Source organism: Lissotriton helveticus, chromosome 3_1 (assembly GCF_964261635.1).
Source record: "Lissotriton helveticus chromosome 3_1, aLisHel1.1, whole genome shotgun sequence".
Classification (NCBI taxonomy): domain Eukaryota; kingdom Metazoa; phylum Chordata; class Amphibia; order Caudata; family Salamandridae; genus Lissotriton; species Lissotriton helveticus.
Window position 1 is genome coordinate 803,593,282 of NC_136061.1, and position 18,075 is coordinate 803,611,356.

The window sequence follows — 18,075 nt, forward strand, 5'->3', positions numbered from 1 at the left end:
CGTAAAGTAGTTGGGACAACCACCAGGAAGATGGAGATTCAACCCCAGTGGCTGCCCCATTTCATCCTTCATGTAATGTGCATAACCTTGGGCATGTACAAAAAAAGCCATCCAACCAATTTCTATTTGTGAGATGATGTACAGATCCAGAGCTATGACAACATTTCATCGCACCGCCAGAACGTAAAATACCATTCAAATGCCACTCTATCAACACAGTCGCTTGAATGTAAAGCAGCACAGACATGATGGCAGTTCAGATTGCCAGCGAATATTATCCTATATTGTCATGCAAGTAATACATTTAAACATCATCATATAAATCACATTTGATGGTACACAGAGTGGCCCCAGGCTCCCAGCATGTCAAGTACTTTAGTTATGCACGTTATCCATACAATCCCAGGCCATAAAGTGCCATCAGCATGGAATAATCCTCACAAATCAGCAGCTAAGGCACACTGTTCATTCTAGTATTGAATAATCAATCTCAATGGAGCGCACACCGCTAGCCCCTCCTCCTGATCGCCCCTCTGGAATCTGGTACATGGAGTTCTTGAGTGGTTCACCCCAGTGGGTGCAAGTAAGTACTTGTAGAACTGATGATCTCTAGACCCAATACATGTCCTGGGTTTTAGGATATCGTCCGAGACATGGCTCGGGTTTCGGGATAACTTCCCTCATCAGTAGAGTATTGACATTGCTCCCTGCATGCACCGCACTATTACCATACTAGGAATACCCATTGTACCCAACATATAAAACACCACTGTCACGTCAGTAGCCCAAGTAACACCTGGCATGTAAAAGACAATCGACATGCCAGTAATCCACCTTATCTCCAGCATGTGAAAAACCACCCCATACTTGTAACCCACACATCCCCCAGCATGAACAACAATATCACTATGCAAGTAATCAATTAAAAAAATGTATGTAAAGTACACTTGCCATCACCGTAACCTGCATCATCCCCAGCATGTAAATTGCCATTACAATGCCAACAATCTGCATTATTCTGCATTAACTCAAGAATGTAAAGTGCCAGGAATACACATGGAATCAACAATGGACCATGAATGTGGCACACCATCGTCAAACCAGTACTCACAATTGCCTGTCTATATAAAGTACCACCATCTATCCAGTAATCAGAAATTACCCAGCATGTAATGTAACATTCCCATATTTTCAATTGACCCAAGCATGTAAAATGGCATAGCTTTATCAGTAATAACAATTATCCTCAGCAAGGAACACATTATCGCCTTTGTCCTTCATTACTAATTTGCACACTGTCTTGGCTGATCCTAGTCCCACCAACTTTCAGCACCACAGTTAACTCACTGAGCTAGGTGCAGCACAGGTTAACACAGGGGCAGAAGACGAGTGTTAGAACTGGGGGTCTCTAGTTGGCAGAGGTATGTACCACTGTCCAAATAGGGACCCTTGCTTCTAGTCAGGGTAAGAAGGATACACTCTTTAGATAACTCCTGCTCACCCCCTTGGTAGCTTCGTACGAGCAGTCAAGGCTTATCAAAGGCAATGTGTAAAGTATGTGTACCAACACTCACAGTAACACAGTGAAAACACCACAAACTGACTCCACAACAGTTTAGAAAAATAAAGGTATTTTAATCTAAACTACACAAGACCAAAACGACAAAAATCCAACATACACAGTTCAAGAATATGGTTTCAAAAGAGTTCTTAAGGTTCCGTTTAAATAAAAAACACTGTTGCGTGAAAATAGTTCACAGTTGCGTCACGTTTAGCCAACAGTACCTTTTTAAATGCGACAAAGTTCCAAAACAGAAGCTGGTGCGGTGGAAAACAAGCGATGCGTCACTCCTGAGACCTTGGGGAGGCGATGCGACAACCCCGCAGGATGTAGCGGGCGTGTTGCGACGAATCCGGTCTGTATGGGCAGGGAGGCGATACTTGTATGGATTCTGGTGTGGAGGTTCCGCAGTGAAAAAGCTCGCAAAGGCACGATGCGATGATCTTTGGGGGCTGCGGCGATCTCCGGGTAGACGATGCACGATCCAGCGGCGATCTTCCTCGCGCAGCTCCTTGATGCCATGGCTCTGTGACGATTTTCGCAGCGACATGATGCGGTCTGCAAGCAAACGGTGTGGTGATCTCACCCAGCGACAACAGGCTCTGCGTCGATGTTCGCAGCAATGGTAATCTTCCAGCAAACGAAGGATGCGACGTCGCTGTGACAATCTCGACTTCCGAAGCGGCGGGAATTTCCTCGCACTGTCCGGGATGCGCTCCGCAGGCGAGCGATGCAATAAAACTTGCAGAAAGCTCTTTAAAGCTTGGTTTCGAGCTTCCCCACACAGGTACAACTTCCAGAGGCACCACAACTGGCCCAAGCTCACTGGGAAGGACATAACTCTCTCAGTAGAGTTCAGGGGAGCTGGGGGCAAAGTCCTTTTGTTCCTGGGACTTCTTAACAGGGAGCCAGCTCTACTCAGGCCCTTGGAGATTCCTTCAAGCAAGGGGACTCAGCACAAAGCAAAGTCCTTCCCTACTCCTTGGCAGCAAAGCAACAGCGGTCAGTCCAGCAGAGCAACAGCCGGACAGTCTTCCTTCTTCAGTTTCAGCTTTCTCCTTGGCAGAGGTTCCTTCTTGATTCCAAGATAATCTAATTTTCCGTAGTCAGGGGTCCTGTACTTATATCCCTAAAAGTCTTTGATCCCTTTGTGCAGGAGGGCTCTGAGCCCGGTCTGAACCAGTTCTGAGTGTTCCTTGAGCACTTTGTTTTCCTGGCCTCTCCTTTCCTTTCAGAGAGGTGGGCAGGGTCGTCAACTGCCCAGCAGGAGGTGGAGCCAGCATTGTGGAAGGCAGGCACAGCCCTATTCAGGCCCAGGTGCTACCCCTCACACCACTCTAGATGCAGTGGAGCTATTCAGACCAGGGATGGTCCACTCAGCCTCTGGGAGCCACCCATCCCCTGTCACTCACAAACCGGACAGTCAATTCACAAACAGGCCATGTCACACAGAAAGATCAGACAAGAGAACAGCAACTTTCTAAAACTGCTGTTCTCAAACACAGGATTTAAAAACAACCTTTCCTAAAAGATGAGTTATTAAATTCTGAGTTCAGGTATACCAGACTTTTATGTCCTATCTTGCTCCTATGGGACCATATGCTGGTAGTCACTGTAGCCAGCATTCCCCATGATAGCCTAAGGGGCAAGATAGCCTTACAATAGTGAAAAACGAAAATGGCTGTAATTCACTACCAGAGCATGTCACCTGCACTAGTACATGCTCTACCTTTCACATACACTGCACCTTGCCCAAGGGGGTATCTTGGGCCCTCCATAGGGGTGACCAATGTGTACAGAATGGGAAGGGTTATGCCTGGTCAGTGGGGACACTGACCAGGAGGACATGGCAGTTCACAGACTGCATGCAAGCACTGCGATGGCAGGCCTGAGACACCGTTTTAGGGCTACTCATGTGGGTGGCACAATCAGTGCTGTAGGCCCACTAGTAGCATTTGAATCACCAGACCTGGCACTCTCAGTGCACTTTACTAGGGACTTTTTGGTAATACAAATATGCCAATCATGGATAACCAATCACAATAACAATTTACCCAGGTAGCTCTTGCACTTTGACACTGAACAGCAGTGGCAAAGTGCCCAAAGCATCTAAACCTGCAAAAACGAAAATCCAGCACAGCATCAAAAAAACAGGAGGTAGAGGCAAAAAGATGGGGGGAAACCACGCCAAGGATGTCAAGTCTAACAATGAGCATCAGCAACTTGGGAGCAAAATCTTCTACTGGCCACATAAAAGCCTATGCTATGGTTATCCTGTGGCGAGGCTTGAAGATGTAAGAATAACGGTCTTTGCTGGTGTTAATGGCTGGAACAAATTTGCACACTGGTTGCTTGTGAGAAGAAAGTTACATGACGCAGCATTCTGGATACGTTTAAGTTAGAATGTCTTGAGGTGTGCACTAAAGGGTTATAATTTTGCATTTTTCATAAATCTGACGGCACAAGAAACCTCATTGTATACATTATTTACTATGTTCCCTATGTACTTGGGGATTCTCTAGATTTACCCTTTCAGCCCCACAGTCCCTGCTGCCCTTTTCATGCTGCGCAGATGGAAGGAGCCTCAGCACCTATTTATAAGCATTTATCTAACACCACTCAAGTCAAAGTATGCCCTCAGCCTTCGACATAAGTCACACGGTTGGCATTTGCTAGTAAATAGTAAAGATCTTGCCACCTCAAGAGGATCCATGAGGTAGAGTGCTTCTTAAGGAGTCTTCTGGCCTCGAAGCACTCGCCTCTCAATCACCTATGTGGCGATCAGCATCTAATTTTAGATTGAAAATAAAATTAAAAGAGCAGAAAACATTGCAGTCTGCATAACATCCTATTAGAGGTATTTTTGAAACGCAACACAAAGTACAACCAAATATATCACCCTTAACACGGAAGGGGGTGAGACTGCTGTTTGCAGACTTTGATAACTTCCTGCCATTAAATAATTGAAGTATGGGGAACCTCTAATAGCAAAATATGCACCTGGGCCCTATGTAAAAATAGAAACAAAATGTCCACTTTCTGTGCATGTCTCCTAGATTTCAACATAAAAGTGCAACCATATTGTAAAAAGCCATGTCACGTCTTCTCTCATAAAATGAAAACTGGCTGATCTGGTCGTTGAAAGGATCTAATCGATAAGGGCTTTATTTATGAGGACTTGCAACACTTTTGCGCTACCGTTGTGTCACTTTTTGGGACCACCTGCTGCGTAACAAATGCACAATGCTGCTCCCTATTTACAAAATGATGCATCTAAGCAGATGCATCACTTTGTAAAGCCCTGCGCTACATTATACCTGCGCCAGGCATATGCATTCAGGGTGGGCGTTCCCCTGTAAAAAGCCTTGTTGAAGTGCGCAGTAAAACCTATCAGATTTCACTGCGCCACTTCTAGGACGTCACTGCTTCAAAATCTTCACCTGCCTCACAGCAAGTGTAAGACTGACGCAGACACATTTAACATGGGACTTGCCCATGTGCAGTGACACATTGCTGGAGTTGCAGCAGTTTTGCAACACACTCCAGCTGCACATCATTACTGCACCTACAGATACATCAGAAATACTGTTGCATCTATAACGCCTTGCAACATGAAGTGCTGTACATTGCATAGGGGCATCCATAGTGGCCCAAGGAGAAAGCAGTAAAAACCGTTGCATTGCTGTTTTCACACAGAGATGCAACAGGGTTCATAAAATAGGCCCATCATTTCTACCGAAACAAACTAGGGCTGGGGCCAATGTGGCATCAAACTCAGTGGGCTGAACTTATCAACAGTGGTAGCGATGAAGAATAAAAAACTGGTTCCATCACAATATCTTCTCCTGCTTGAATCCACCAAGACTTCCTCTTCCTAGGCACCTCCCCCTCATCCTAGGCACCTCCCCCTCCGCCTGGGATGACTCTTGGTGGCCAGAGGCCCTTGGAAAAGCACCCATCCCGACTAACCACGCACGAAACCTGGGCGTCTTCCTGGACTCCTCACTCTCGATGACCAGACAAGTCAACGCCGTTTCATCATCCTGCTTCAACATTCTTCGCATGCTCAAAAAAACATTTCGCTGGATCCCCACCGAAACTAGAAAAACGGTCACCCACGCACTAGTCACGAGCCGCCTGGACTACGGAAACACCCTATACGCCGGTACCACCGCTAAACTCCAGAAAAAACTCCAACGCATCCAGAACGCTTCAGCCAGGCTCATACTAGACATCCCGCGCAAAGAACACATCTCTGGTCACCTGAAAAACCTCCACTGGCTCCCCGTCAATAAGAGGATTACTTTCCGCCTCCTGACCCACGCTCACAAAGCACTTTACGACCTCGGACCGGAATGCCTCAACACACGACTCTCCTTCTACACCCCCCCCCCCCGCCAGCTGCGATCTTCCAACCAAGCCCTTGCTATCGTACCTCGCATCAACAAAACCACCATGGGAGGTAGATCCTTCTCCTACCTGGCAGCTAAGACCTGGAACTCACTTCCCACTCACCTTCGTCTCACTCAGAACCACCTAGCATTCAGAAAGCAACTGAAAACTTGGATATTCGACAAGTAGTTCCCCACCCTTCTTCAAGCGCCTGAGACCCTCTGGGTATATAGTGCGCTATATAAATATTTGACTTGACTTGACTTGACTTTAAGGCCAGTCTCAAAGGGGTCATTCTTAAACCATAGAGGATGGACGTGCTGAAAGGTATAACCTCAATGCTCCACCCATTGAGTGATGTGCTCATTATTCCCTCATTATTTGTTATTTGATCAGAAAGGGGATGGGAGCACACTGCTTCACCTCCCAGCACAGTTCGCCCCTTTGTATCCTGGTAAATGCAGTTCAATTTAAATGCTTAATTGACATTTTGCAGAGTGTTTGACCAAAGTTGATGCAGGTTAGTGCTGTTAATCTCTAGACACATGTGTTTCTGGATTATATCCTTCATCAGTAGAGATAAAACGAAATTCTTCTGGGGTTTGCTGAGAAAGCTGCCACAATCCTCTCAGGTCTCTGTACCTCTCCCTGGCGCACAGGTGCATCTCCAAGAGCTCGTAAGCCCAGGAGATGCACCTATGCGTCTAAGAGAGGTACTGAGACCTGAGAGACTGTGGCAGCCTTTCCAGCAACCCCAGAAGGAATTTTCTTTTTTTTATCTCTACTGATGAAGGATAATACCCAGAAACACGTGTCTAGAGATTTACTGCACTAACCTGCACCAACTTTGGTGAACCACTACAGCTAAAATTCAAGTAAGAAATCACTGTGAACTGCATTTAGCACAAGGCGAAGGGGCGAACTGTGCTGGGAGGTGAGGCAGAGTGCTCCCATCCCCCTTCTATTTGTTATTTGATGTTTTTTTTAAAACTCTTTCCTTCTCTTTGATCCTTCAGGTATGTGTGTATGCAAAGGTCATGATCCGGTCAGATGATAATAGTACTGGAAATCTGAATTAACACCTTGTGTAAACTATGTCATAGCTACTGACTGCAAGTTAGAAGCATTTTACAAGGTGCTCCGACTGTTGAATTAAAATGTATGAAATCATAATGTATCACACAATCAGATTTCAATAAGAACCCCAAAACAAAGTGTAAACAGTTACTAACCCGTTCCCCAATCTGGGTCTGATCTCCATGCGGCAGTATGTCAATGTCAGGCTGGAGAGAGCAGGCGTCAATCACAGCCTTGTACCTGCGGAAATAGAAAGGAATGGAAAATCAACACAACCCATGGCTGACAGAACAGCACCTGACCTGGAGTTCAAAGGAGATTAAATGCACAGAATGTAAAGGGTACTCTCTGTCACGAGAGTACACATTTCACACATTTCCTATTCTCCATTATATTATTAATGCATTTTATCCGCGCCTGTTAATGTAAGGAACCAATGGAAAGCAAACACACTTTTGTAGTCCAGTACCAAGCTTGCACTGATGCACAATCCATTTTGACTAGTTATCATATTGGTAAAACATTGTACAAATAAATGAGGTAACTTCTTGAAAACATCTGATGTTTAACCTGTAAATGCAAACATTTAATTTACCAACTGAAACGTGTATGTGGTAAGGACAGTGCTCGGGCAAACACTAATCAGGTGTTAGAATCGTTCCGCAGCTTCACACTGTTACCTACAGGTTATCACTGAAATTAACCCTGAGAGCCTGCCTGGTGTCGTCAAATTCCAAGGACTCTTAATAGATACCCATATATAGTCCAGCAGGCCTCACATTTCAATTTCCCTCTGTAGAATGAACGCCTTTCAACAAATAATGGCGCCATTTACTGAGGAGAGAGGGGGCGATTGTGATTGCTTTGGAAAAGGAAAAGTGGAGCTTCACCATCAAGGAAATTCATTATCGTAAAGCAGAGTCATTTCGAGGTGCCGAGGCCTGCTAGCTGAATGAGGCAGAGTTATCATCTGAGGTGATCTCCAGGTGGGAACCTCGCCCACATTGTGTAATTGCGAAATATTGTCTCTTCAGATCCCTCTCAACTGTGGCCTGATTTACCACTCGCACAGTGGATTCCTCAATTGCGGGTTAAAGCCGGTTTACTTTGATAGTGCAGTAAAACCAGTTGGAATGATTGTAGGAAAGTAACAGGCCGTGAAGAAAAAGATTATTGCTTACTTAAAGATTCACACCAGATCTTATGTGTTTATCGATCAAACAATGTGTTGCGCTATCGTGGCTTTTTAATTATATGTTTGTGGGGCCTCTTTTTACTCTATACATGATGGGTTGTGATCTTTTAAGTAAGGATGACACACTGTAGTGTGTGTTTTAACTGTAAATGCTTCACCAGCAAACAAACATATAATGTACCGTGTACAATGTGGAAATGAAAGGTACATTACTTGCTTTCACATAGTATTCAATATAAAATGCCTTCTTCATATGATAATGATACTAAGTTGCCCTTGCAAGCACATCTTTTTAAGGTACCTACAAAATTCCATCGAAGATTTCACTGTGTAGTCTGCAAATGGAAACTACGTGTTTCGGTTTCTGAGAAAGCCTTTGTCAGGTTCTTCTAAAAAGGCCCACTCACCATAGAAATGATAGAAACGCCATCATAAACATAGACAAGTTATTCCTACAGTGTCATACATCATAAGCCTTGTCTGATGGCGGTGTAAAATAAGAACTGACAAAAATGTACAAAGATATAAATAATTAATAGGTGCAAATCTGTGCATGAAATATTTACTGATGTTTTCAAAGTATTGAATCAAATTGATATGTTAATAATAAATATAGAATACTCAAGTTTGATGGGAAAACATATAAGCATATGGGTAAAGTCACGAATTTATAGAAAACAGACTACAGTGTGTAAAATAATGAGCAAACAAAGTATATGAAACAATGTAAACACAATGGCTAATCCGGTCAGTAAGCATCAATTATATGTTCGTATTGGAAGGAAACGGCTGCTAGCAATAGATTAGGTATTACATATTAAAAACAAAACAGAAACAGACATAAAAGTAAAATTCATATAATATTATATATACCAGGTGTATAATGTCCTAGTGAGGAAATGTGTTAATCATGTAAAGAGTGTCATCTATGCTACTAGTATTGTAAGTCGGCACATGACTGTGGGAAAGTCTACAACCCCTAGGACATCTTGCCCAGGAGAGGAACAGCCTGCCCCACATACAAGGCCCTTTTGTCCACAATGTCTTGAAGGAATCCACAAAACAACAGAGGAGATCCGTTCACAATCATGTGACCCTTTACAGTGACAGATTGGCACACTCTCTAAAAGCCGCATTTTCAGAATAGTAACTTAAAACCCGAATTTACCATTAAAGGGATTTAAAAACAATACAAATCAGTGGATTTTTCTATCTGATCCTAAAATGAAGTTATCATTTATTATGTGGAATAAGGTAAGCAAATGTTAGTCTATGAGAGAGATAGCCTTGCTACAGACAAAAATGACTTTAGGAGGTTTTCCCTGTCAGGACGTGAAAAACTTAAACACTCATGTCCTACTTCTTTATTAACATGCACTCTACCCTCTGATCTTTTAAGGCCAACTTTAGGGGTGACATAAGTATTTAAAAGGAAGGTTTAGGTCTAGCAAAGGTTTATTTTGTAAAGATGAAAGGGCAGATAAAAAAATGCACTACAGGCGGCATTGGTAGGGCTGAAACATGTTTTTAATGGGTGCCACAGTGAGTGCGGCAGCCCACTAGTAGTGTTTAATGTACAGGCTCTGGGTACATGCAGTAGCATTACCATTTACTATGGGCTTATAAGCAAATAAATGTACTAACCAGGTGCAGGCCAATGTTTCGACGATTCGGGGAGAGAGAGCACAAACACCTGCACTTCACCACTGGTTAGCACGAGTAGTGCTTAGAGTCCTAAAAAAAGTCAACACAAATGTGTTCAACAAAGGAAGGCAACACATCTGTGGTGAGCCTGCAGAGAGGGCCTGGTCCAATATGACCGCCCTTCCCCCTCTCTCCAGCCAAAAGTCAGGGTAGACTAAGTAATATCTTAATGGGCATTCCAACTCAGGCGGTAGATGTGGACAAAGGGCATCTTCTGCAGGGGTACTTGTCAGTTCTATGCCATTCTGACCCTGTTAAGACCCCTCTCTCAATACCCTCCTGAGTCACTGGGCTGGCTCTTGGGGATCTCTCCATTGACACCATCTGTGTGACTCCTAACCTTAATTCGCTCACAGATGCATCCTAGTAGGCATACAGTAACACCATAGCCAACACAGTAACTTCGCCCGTAGGATCTGACCTCTGTACCAAACCTAGGGAAAACTCTGCCCAAAGGGACAACAACCAGAAGTTGTCACTGACAGCTGTCAGTGTCAAGAGCCAGGCCCCAGGCCATCCACTGTCAGGTGAAGGCTCTAACCGGGGTCCTTGGGCAGGCCTCACTACCAGCGCTGCCCCACTTGCTGCTGAGGTTTCCCAGACTTCTTATGTTTGTCAGAGTGTGGTGCAACAGCTCAGGTGATTGGCACCCTACTTTCCCTCTCCTTCTTGTGATCTCAGGGGTGGCATCCTGTGACTGGCCTCTCATCCCTTGGCTATACAAGTGCCTGACTTCCAGGGAGAAAACATCAACCTCCTCAAGGATGACACACTCTGTCTGTGCCAAGCTGATATCTGCCTTGTGCAGGGCTCCTGTTTTCTGTCTCTTGGACAGCATAGGCAGCACCTCCAGGTAAGAAGGCGCCTCACCAGAGTCTGATTTGTGGTGCTCTTCTCTCAGAGCTTGCAGCCCCTGATGCGCTAATCCTACCAATGTGGATGGTCTACATCTCCTGCTCCTTGCTCTCCATCTTGGCCTTCATGCTCTCCGATTGGGAGCAATACCACCAGAAATCTGAGCTTTCCGGGTGCCCTGGGCATCCCTTTCCAACTCAGCTCTTCTATCACTGATGGTTGTTTGTTTCCCAGGAAGCAGTACATTGGAGTATGAGGGCTGACTATGATCTTTTTCTGGTCCCCTTATCCACCCAATTCCAGAGATACTAGGGTCAGAGGGCAGACAAAATCCTGCCCTTGGGCCTGGGTTTCTCTACACACCTGTACTGGCCTGTACTGATCTGGGGAAACCAGCATTTCCACCACCATGGTCTGGCTGACAACAGTATCTCCCAGAGCACTGACAGGAATCCCATTCACTGGGACCTGGTGGAAGTGATGACATCCACTGTTAGACTTCTAATCCTTTGGATAGCTTTCCCCCAAACCTTTTGCCCGCTTACCTCCTCTTTTTGCTGATTATTTTTGTTGGCATTATGACTTGTAAGCACTTTACCACTGCTGATCAGTGCTAAAGTGTGTAGCTTGACGATGACGTATTTCCTGCTTCGCAAAGGGGTTCCCCGACAAAGTTTCTCGGACTGCGTGTATCAGAATCGATGCATCGCCTACATCCAAGGGATCGATGACGACACATAGCCTACACTTCCCCTTGTTGCAGGTCTTCGAAGTCAAAGCTTCCTTCACCCAAGGTACTTTTTAAGCAGGGCCTGCACGCGTGCTGTAGCCAGCTTGAGGTCCATCGCTATCTAACTGAACTTTGGATTTACCCAAGTCTAGCGCGGCCAGATATTCCAGGTTGGTGCTATAAGACTCTAAGCAGTATATTTTGAAATATTCTTTAAAAATGAATACCTTCAGTTCTATTTTTTTTAATATTCTTGTTTTTGTCTTGATTTACTCATAACATTATTGTCTATTTCTCTAACCCTGTGTGGAGTATTTTGGAGGTGTTGTCATTGTGTTACTGTGTGTGCATTACACAAACGCTTTACACATTGCCTCTTAAGATAAGCCTGATTGCTCTGTGCCAAGCTCCCAGAGGGTGAGCACTCATTATATTTTAGAACGTATCTAGCTTACCCTGACTTGAGCTGTGGTTCCTGCTTGGGCAGGGTGCATACCTCCGCCAGCTAGAAACCCCATTTCTAACACCCACCCTCAGGGATCACAAGCTTATCCTCTGAGTCTATCTCTCAACTAAGGGACACAAGATCACGTTCTACCATCTGCTCTTGGGGACTACCTGCCCCTAAGGCCATATTGGCTACAACTGTGGAGTTCCCACAAGTGAATGGTCTCTAGGTACAGACAAGGTACCCCTGCTTGAGCCATAACTGGGAGTAATCAAAGTACCTATGCTTGAAAATGGACATCCTAGTACTCTTCCCATCAAAATGTCCTTCCTATTTTCAGAAGGTGCATGGGAATCTTGCTCCCCTAAATTAGCTTGGGGGCCTTTTGGGGAAATATTTGTTTTACCCAGTGTTTCCCCCTTGCTCTGCTGGGTGGGATCTGAAGGACCCTCTTGGGGTCACTGCAGGTACCTCCTTTGACACGCTGGTACTAATCCAGAGGCCAGCTTTTTTGCTGGCACCCTTGGTACAGTGAGCCTGGTGGCTATGCAATTACTGAGCATGTGCTCTCTTAGAATCAAGTTATACCACCATCAACATCACTCACTTTGTTGTCCTTCACCCATTCACTCAGTGCCTTACTGAAGTAGTCCATAAAATCCACCCAAGACTGGTCAGACAATTTGTGACTGACCCTGAACCTTAAGCCGTACTTCTATGGGATGAGACTAAACGTGGTGATAAGGGCTGCATTATTGAGGGCATATGTCATCTGGTCAGCTACCTCTGAGGCCAACAGGATATCCCTCCAGAGAGCTGGCATGTGCTTTCACACATTACACTCCCTATCATGCTCTGGGGCCCTAAGCATAAGCAGGGCTGCCGTTAATGCTGCAATCCACGTATCAATATCAACCCCTACCACATAACAAGTATTAGAAATTGGGATTCTAGTTGGCAGAGGTATGCACCTTGTCTAAGCAGGAATCACAATCCTAGTCAGGTAAGTCACTACACACTTTAAATGATTCTGTACTCACCCTCTGGTAGCTTGGCACAGAGCAGTCAGGCTTAACTTCAGAGGCCATGTGTAGAATGTGTGCAACACTTCAAACAGTAACACAGTGAAAACACCTCACAAAACATTTCCACGCCAAGGTACAACAATGGCCCTGAATTAAATAAATAAAATAAGACCAAAATGACTAAAATCCAATAAGTAGAAGCCAAGAAACACATTTTTAAAGACTAAAAGTGAAAATAGCACTGAGAAGCAATAAGCAACCATGGGGCTATCTGATCATGCTGGACCAGGGCAAAGTCAAGAATTCAGGCTGACCAAGTTTGAGGGTGGGCCGAATACTGGGACCAAGCAAGGCCCCCAGAAAGAAAATACTTTGATCCTGGTTGCAACTTCTATTTGAAGTGTACAGCTGAGTGATGCATGGGTGTCAATCTCAGAGTCAAGGTGATGCGTCAATTTTCTCCTCGTTACAATGGTGATGCGCTGGTTCCAAAGCTAAAGCACCCAGTCTCTCCATGCAGTTGAGGGGATGCTTCAATCGTCTCCCTACAGTGTCGGCCCTACAGTGTCGGCGATGTGGCAGTTCTGAAGGCGATGCGCTGGTTCCAAGTGCGATGCACCAGTTCTGTTCCTCCAACAGTGACAAGGTGTAGATTCAGCTCTCACAACAACAAATGTGTTGTTTCTGCTGGAGCAAGCACCTGGGTCTACTTCCAGTGGACCAGACACATTTGTAGAATTTGATGTCCCTGAGTCTTAAAAACAGGAGGCTTGTCAGCTAGCTCTTGGAGTCACTCTGGGTTTCAGTGATGGAGGACCTGTCTTTATCTAGGTAAAGAGAGCAGCAGCTAGCAGGGCAACACAACAAGGCAGCAGTCTTCCAGATCAGCAGTCCAGCAAAGTGGCAGTCCTTATGCACAGCAGTGGTTTCTGGTCCTGAAGTGTAATGAGTTGATAGGGTCAGATGTTCAGTACTTCTACTCAGTTGTGCTTTTGAAGCAGGGTTGATGGCCATATTATGATGGGCTTTGGGAATGCCTTTCCGCCACGGAAAGGCATGCGGAGACTCCCTGCGTGGGCCCGTTGCACTTCTTTTCCTCTGCAGCCAAGTTCAGCTTGGACAGCTGCAGTTTGAGCTCCATTTCAGCTCTCCTGTCCTCCAAAGCCTCAGGTTGCGGGCAGACACACTGCTTCCTGCTGTGGCTTCAGCTGAGGATCCCACTACTATAGGCCCTCCTCCCACCTTTTATTCTGGGCCTCTGGCCAGGAAGTTCTTTCCTTCCTTCTCAATTTCCTCCTCCTCTCACACATCATGCTCATCCTCCTCCAAGGGCTGTACATTTCTGGCCTCCTGCAAGGCACTGAGGGCTGTCTGGTGCTCTTTTTCTTGGAGATTTATGATTTATGTTATCTGCAACTTCCTCTCCCTACACAACTGTTTCAGCTCTGCCAAAGTGTAGTCTTCAATATTGATGATGACTCTTTCTATTCTTGCAAACACATATTACAGGTACACAAATATGAGGCAGGGATCGCATTTGTAAAAAGGAAATTAGGCAATCAAAAAGCAAATACTTAAAAAAAACAATTCTGATGTCAGATTATCACAAGGGACTTTTGTTTTCACACACACAAGTACTGGATCTTATCGCTGAATACCAATATAAGAAATTGGGTTATTAGTTGTGTTTATTGTTTGAGCGGGTTGAGATCCCAACTCAAGCCATAAACATAATCCTTGTCAGGGTGAATCAAAAAAGTTAATAAATGAACCTGCACTTAACACTCTGGTATTTTGACACAAAAGCAATACGGCTTGACTTAGAGAAAATGTGTAAGGTTTTTATGCAGCACTCCGAAATCAGTTTAAAACAAAGTACTTTGAAAAAATAAAATGACTCTAAAGTGACATAAATCCAATCAGTTGAACTGGAATTACTCAGGCAGCACACCAGCTCACACCTAGGCCTGTCTGTATTCTTCCTCCTAGCCAGATTGGTGCCAAACTCAGGAAAGGGGAAGGTTAGACAAAGGGAGCATTCCCTACCCACAGGCTGACACTAGGTATAATAATGGCACCTTCCAAATATTTCGTCAGGACACTCCTGGCCCTGTAAAAGATTCAGAAAATGAATTGCCCTGCTGTCTGAAGAAGGAAGGCTGGCCCTGCTTAACTTGAACTGAGGAACCCCAGAAGTGACTCCAAGGGTCAGTTGGATGACCTACTGTTTGAGCTACAGGGACATACGAAGTTTCCATAAGCCTTTATTGCAACTGCTCAGCTGACATTGGGTTAGTAGTTGTGTGGCCTGTGTTAGACCTGGCGTCCTTGGTGTGATTTCCCATTAACTTTTTGCCTTCAACTCTCCTGTTTTAGGACTCTGCACACTTTACCACTGCTAACCAATGCAAAAGTGCTTGTGCTCTCTGCTGAAAACAATGGTAAAATTGGTTCATACACAATTGGCACATTTAATTTCATTGTAAGTCCCTGGTAATATGAGACTACCTGTGCCCCAGGCCTGTAAATAATATGGTGCTAGTTGGCCTGCAGCACTGATTGTGCCATCCACTTAAGTAGCACTTCAAACATGCCTCAGGCCTGCCATTGAAGCCTGTGTGTGTGTAGTGTTAAACTGCTATTTTGACCTTGCAAAACAGACCAGGCCCTTGCCTTCCTTTTAAATATATATAAGTCGGGGGCATGGCTAGCAGCCAAACAAAATGGCTGTGTAGCTGAAGAGCTCCGGGGATAACTCAGCCCTTCCCATCAATCCGCATATTAATCCTGACATTTGCAGCGCTCCAAGGGCCTGTACCGAGGTCTAGGACCACGCGGTGACGGCCGGTGTCATTCCGGAATGAGTTCGGTGCTGGGATCCATTAGAAAGCAGTGAGCGATCTGTAGCGGCCTGTACGAACTGGGGAGACCGCGGCCTTAAGTTATTCAGGGCCCCGGGGCATGACAGAGGTGAGGCGGTAATTGGCAACAGCTCGCCGTGGACTAAATCCACACCCAGCGCTACCACAGACAGTGCACTCCGGGGGGACCCAGTTCAACCAGCGACACACACACACCAGCTCGTAGAGCAGCCAGAACACGGTGGGGCCCGGCGAGCAGCGTAACGACCAGGAGCTCCGTCCTCGGGGGTGACTGGAACATAAGGCTATATAAGACGACGGCAACTTGACACCTTCAACAAACGGTGAGGCGACTGTGGCGCCGCTGCGGAGAGCGTGGATTGTAGACCCTTCCCCCAAAAAAGTGGAAGGCTGAAGACGTGGGGTGAAGGAGAACCTGTGACGGCCTCCCTCCTGCACAGAAGCTGGGGCCTCAATTAGCTGGAAGCCCGGGAAAAAAGGGAGGGGCACGGAGAAGCGCAGTTACTGACACGCTGGTGGTGCAAGGCGCACTGGCCTTCAGCGCGAGTACGACGCTCCTTAAGGCACCGGAGCGGTGCATGCTGCACGAATGCCCACAAAACATCGATGAAGTGGCGGTGAGGCCCGGTGACAACGAGGCAGCCAGGAGATCAAACCAGGGGGGGGGGCAACAATAATACACACTGACTGGTGCTGGAGCACGTGATCCCCATAATTCAGCAAAATGGGCCTGACACGAGTGACCCTCTTCCCCCCCCCCCCACATATGGTGATCACCCGAATACGGGACAACCCGGCAGGTGCAAACTGGCATTGGGAGCTCCAACACTTCATTACTGGAGTACATCTGGATAACCAACATTACTAGATCGGGTCAGCGAAATAGCGGGGAGACCAGAGCCGCGCCGAGACCCAGACCCAAAGCGATCACCTGCTGTGGGACATTGAAGAACACGAACTACTGCCATAACGAAACACCACAACACTCCTTGTTCTCAGATCCACACATCACAACTCACGGATCCTGCGAGCAAGAGAGAGTATAGCACTGCGCAGCGGATTGCCTGACTCACAAGTGAAGGCGCCATGTCGGGAAGGGGCGCACGGAATCAGACCACGCAGGCCGAACTAGACAAATTTGCATATGATAAAAGTTTCCCGCCCTTGGTAGAGGGGCACCCATCCACGGGCAAGGCAACGGACACCGAAGGGGCAAAGAAGGTTACACTTGAAGACATAATGAAAGCACTATCGAGCGTTCAAACCACAGTGGGGACGATCTCAATGGATGTCTCACTGCTACGAGCAGACTTCCAGAAAATGTCCGACAGGGTTAAGGAGGTAGAGGTGGTCACCAAATCCCTACTGGAAGACACATCGGAGCTGCAATCGGCCTTATCCCGAATCGAGGCAGAAAACAAGCTACTAAAGGAAAAGCTCGATGATCAGGAAAGATGCTCCAGAAGAAACAATATACACATTCTTGGTATTCTGGAGAGTGAAGGCACACAAGCAATGGACCTGTACGTGGAAGAACTGATTAAAACGAGACTACAACCCAAGGGATTATCCAGCTTCTTTTCAGTTGAGAGAGCACACAGAGTTTCAGGCGGCGGACCAAAACCAGGAACAGCCCCGAGATCGGTACTAGCCAGAATGTTTAACTTTCGAGACAGAGACGTGATCCTGCAGACAGCAAGAGTCTCGCCGCCAATTAGAGTACAAAACTCAACAATTGCCTTCTTCCCGGATTATACGGCCGAGGTCTCACGTCGTAGGAGAAGTTTCATGGAAGTCAAAAAGGCACTACGGGCACAAGAATTGCCCTACTCCATGCTATTTCCAGCAAGGCTAAGAGTAGTGGCTGAAGGAAAAACATGGTTCTTCGAGACGCCGGAAGCGACTTATGACTGGCTTGAAGGCTGGAGGCAAACAGAGGGACCCGTCATGAAAACAAGAACCACTGCCGTCGGAAGGAAGAGGAAAACTCCGGAGCTCAGGCGTCCAGATGACAAGACACGGGCCGCTCACCAGAGAAGGAAACGGAGGAGATCGGCGACGATCCACACTGAACGATCGATTCCCGAGGTACTAACTGTTAACATAAGACAATGATGGCCGGACCGGCTGTGGACACTGGATTAAGGCGGGCCTTGGAGAGCAGGAAGGGCTGCTGCTCCCACTGGACCCTTTACCCCGACAAGCA

The 18,075-nt window shown here is 46.2% G+C and overlaps 1 protein-coding gene across 3 annotated transcripts in view; it reads right to left on the reverse strand.

Annotated features, from left to right (window-relative positions):
- ABCC8 (ATP binding cassette subfamily C member 8) overlaps positions 1-18,075 on the reverse strand; it is a 1,340,683-nt gene that overhangs the window by 441,921 nt on the left and 880,687 nt on the right. For all 3 annotated transcript variants that reach the window (XM_078681060.1, XM_078681061.1, XM_078681059.1), the window contains one exon: positions 7,186-7,270. In XM_078681060.1, coding sequence (XP_078537186.1) covers positions 7,186-7,270 — 85 coding nt within the window. The remainder of the gene's footprint in view (positions 1-7,185; positions 7,271-18,075) is intronic.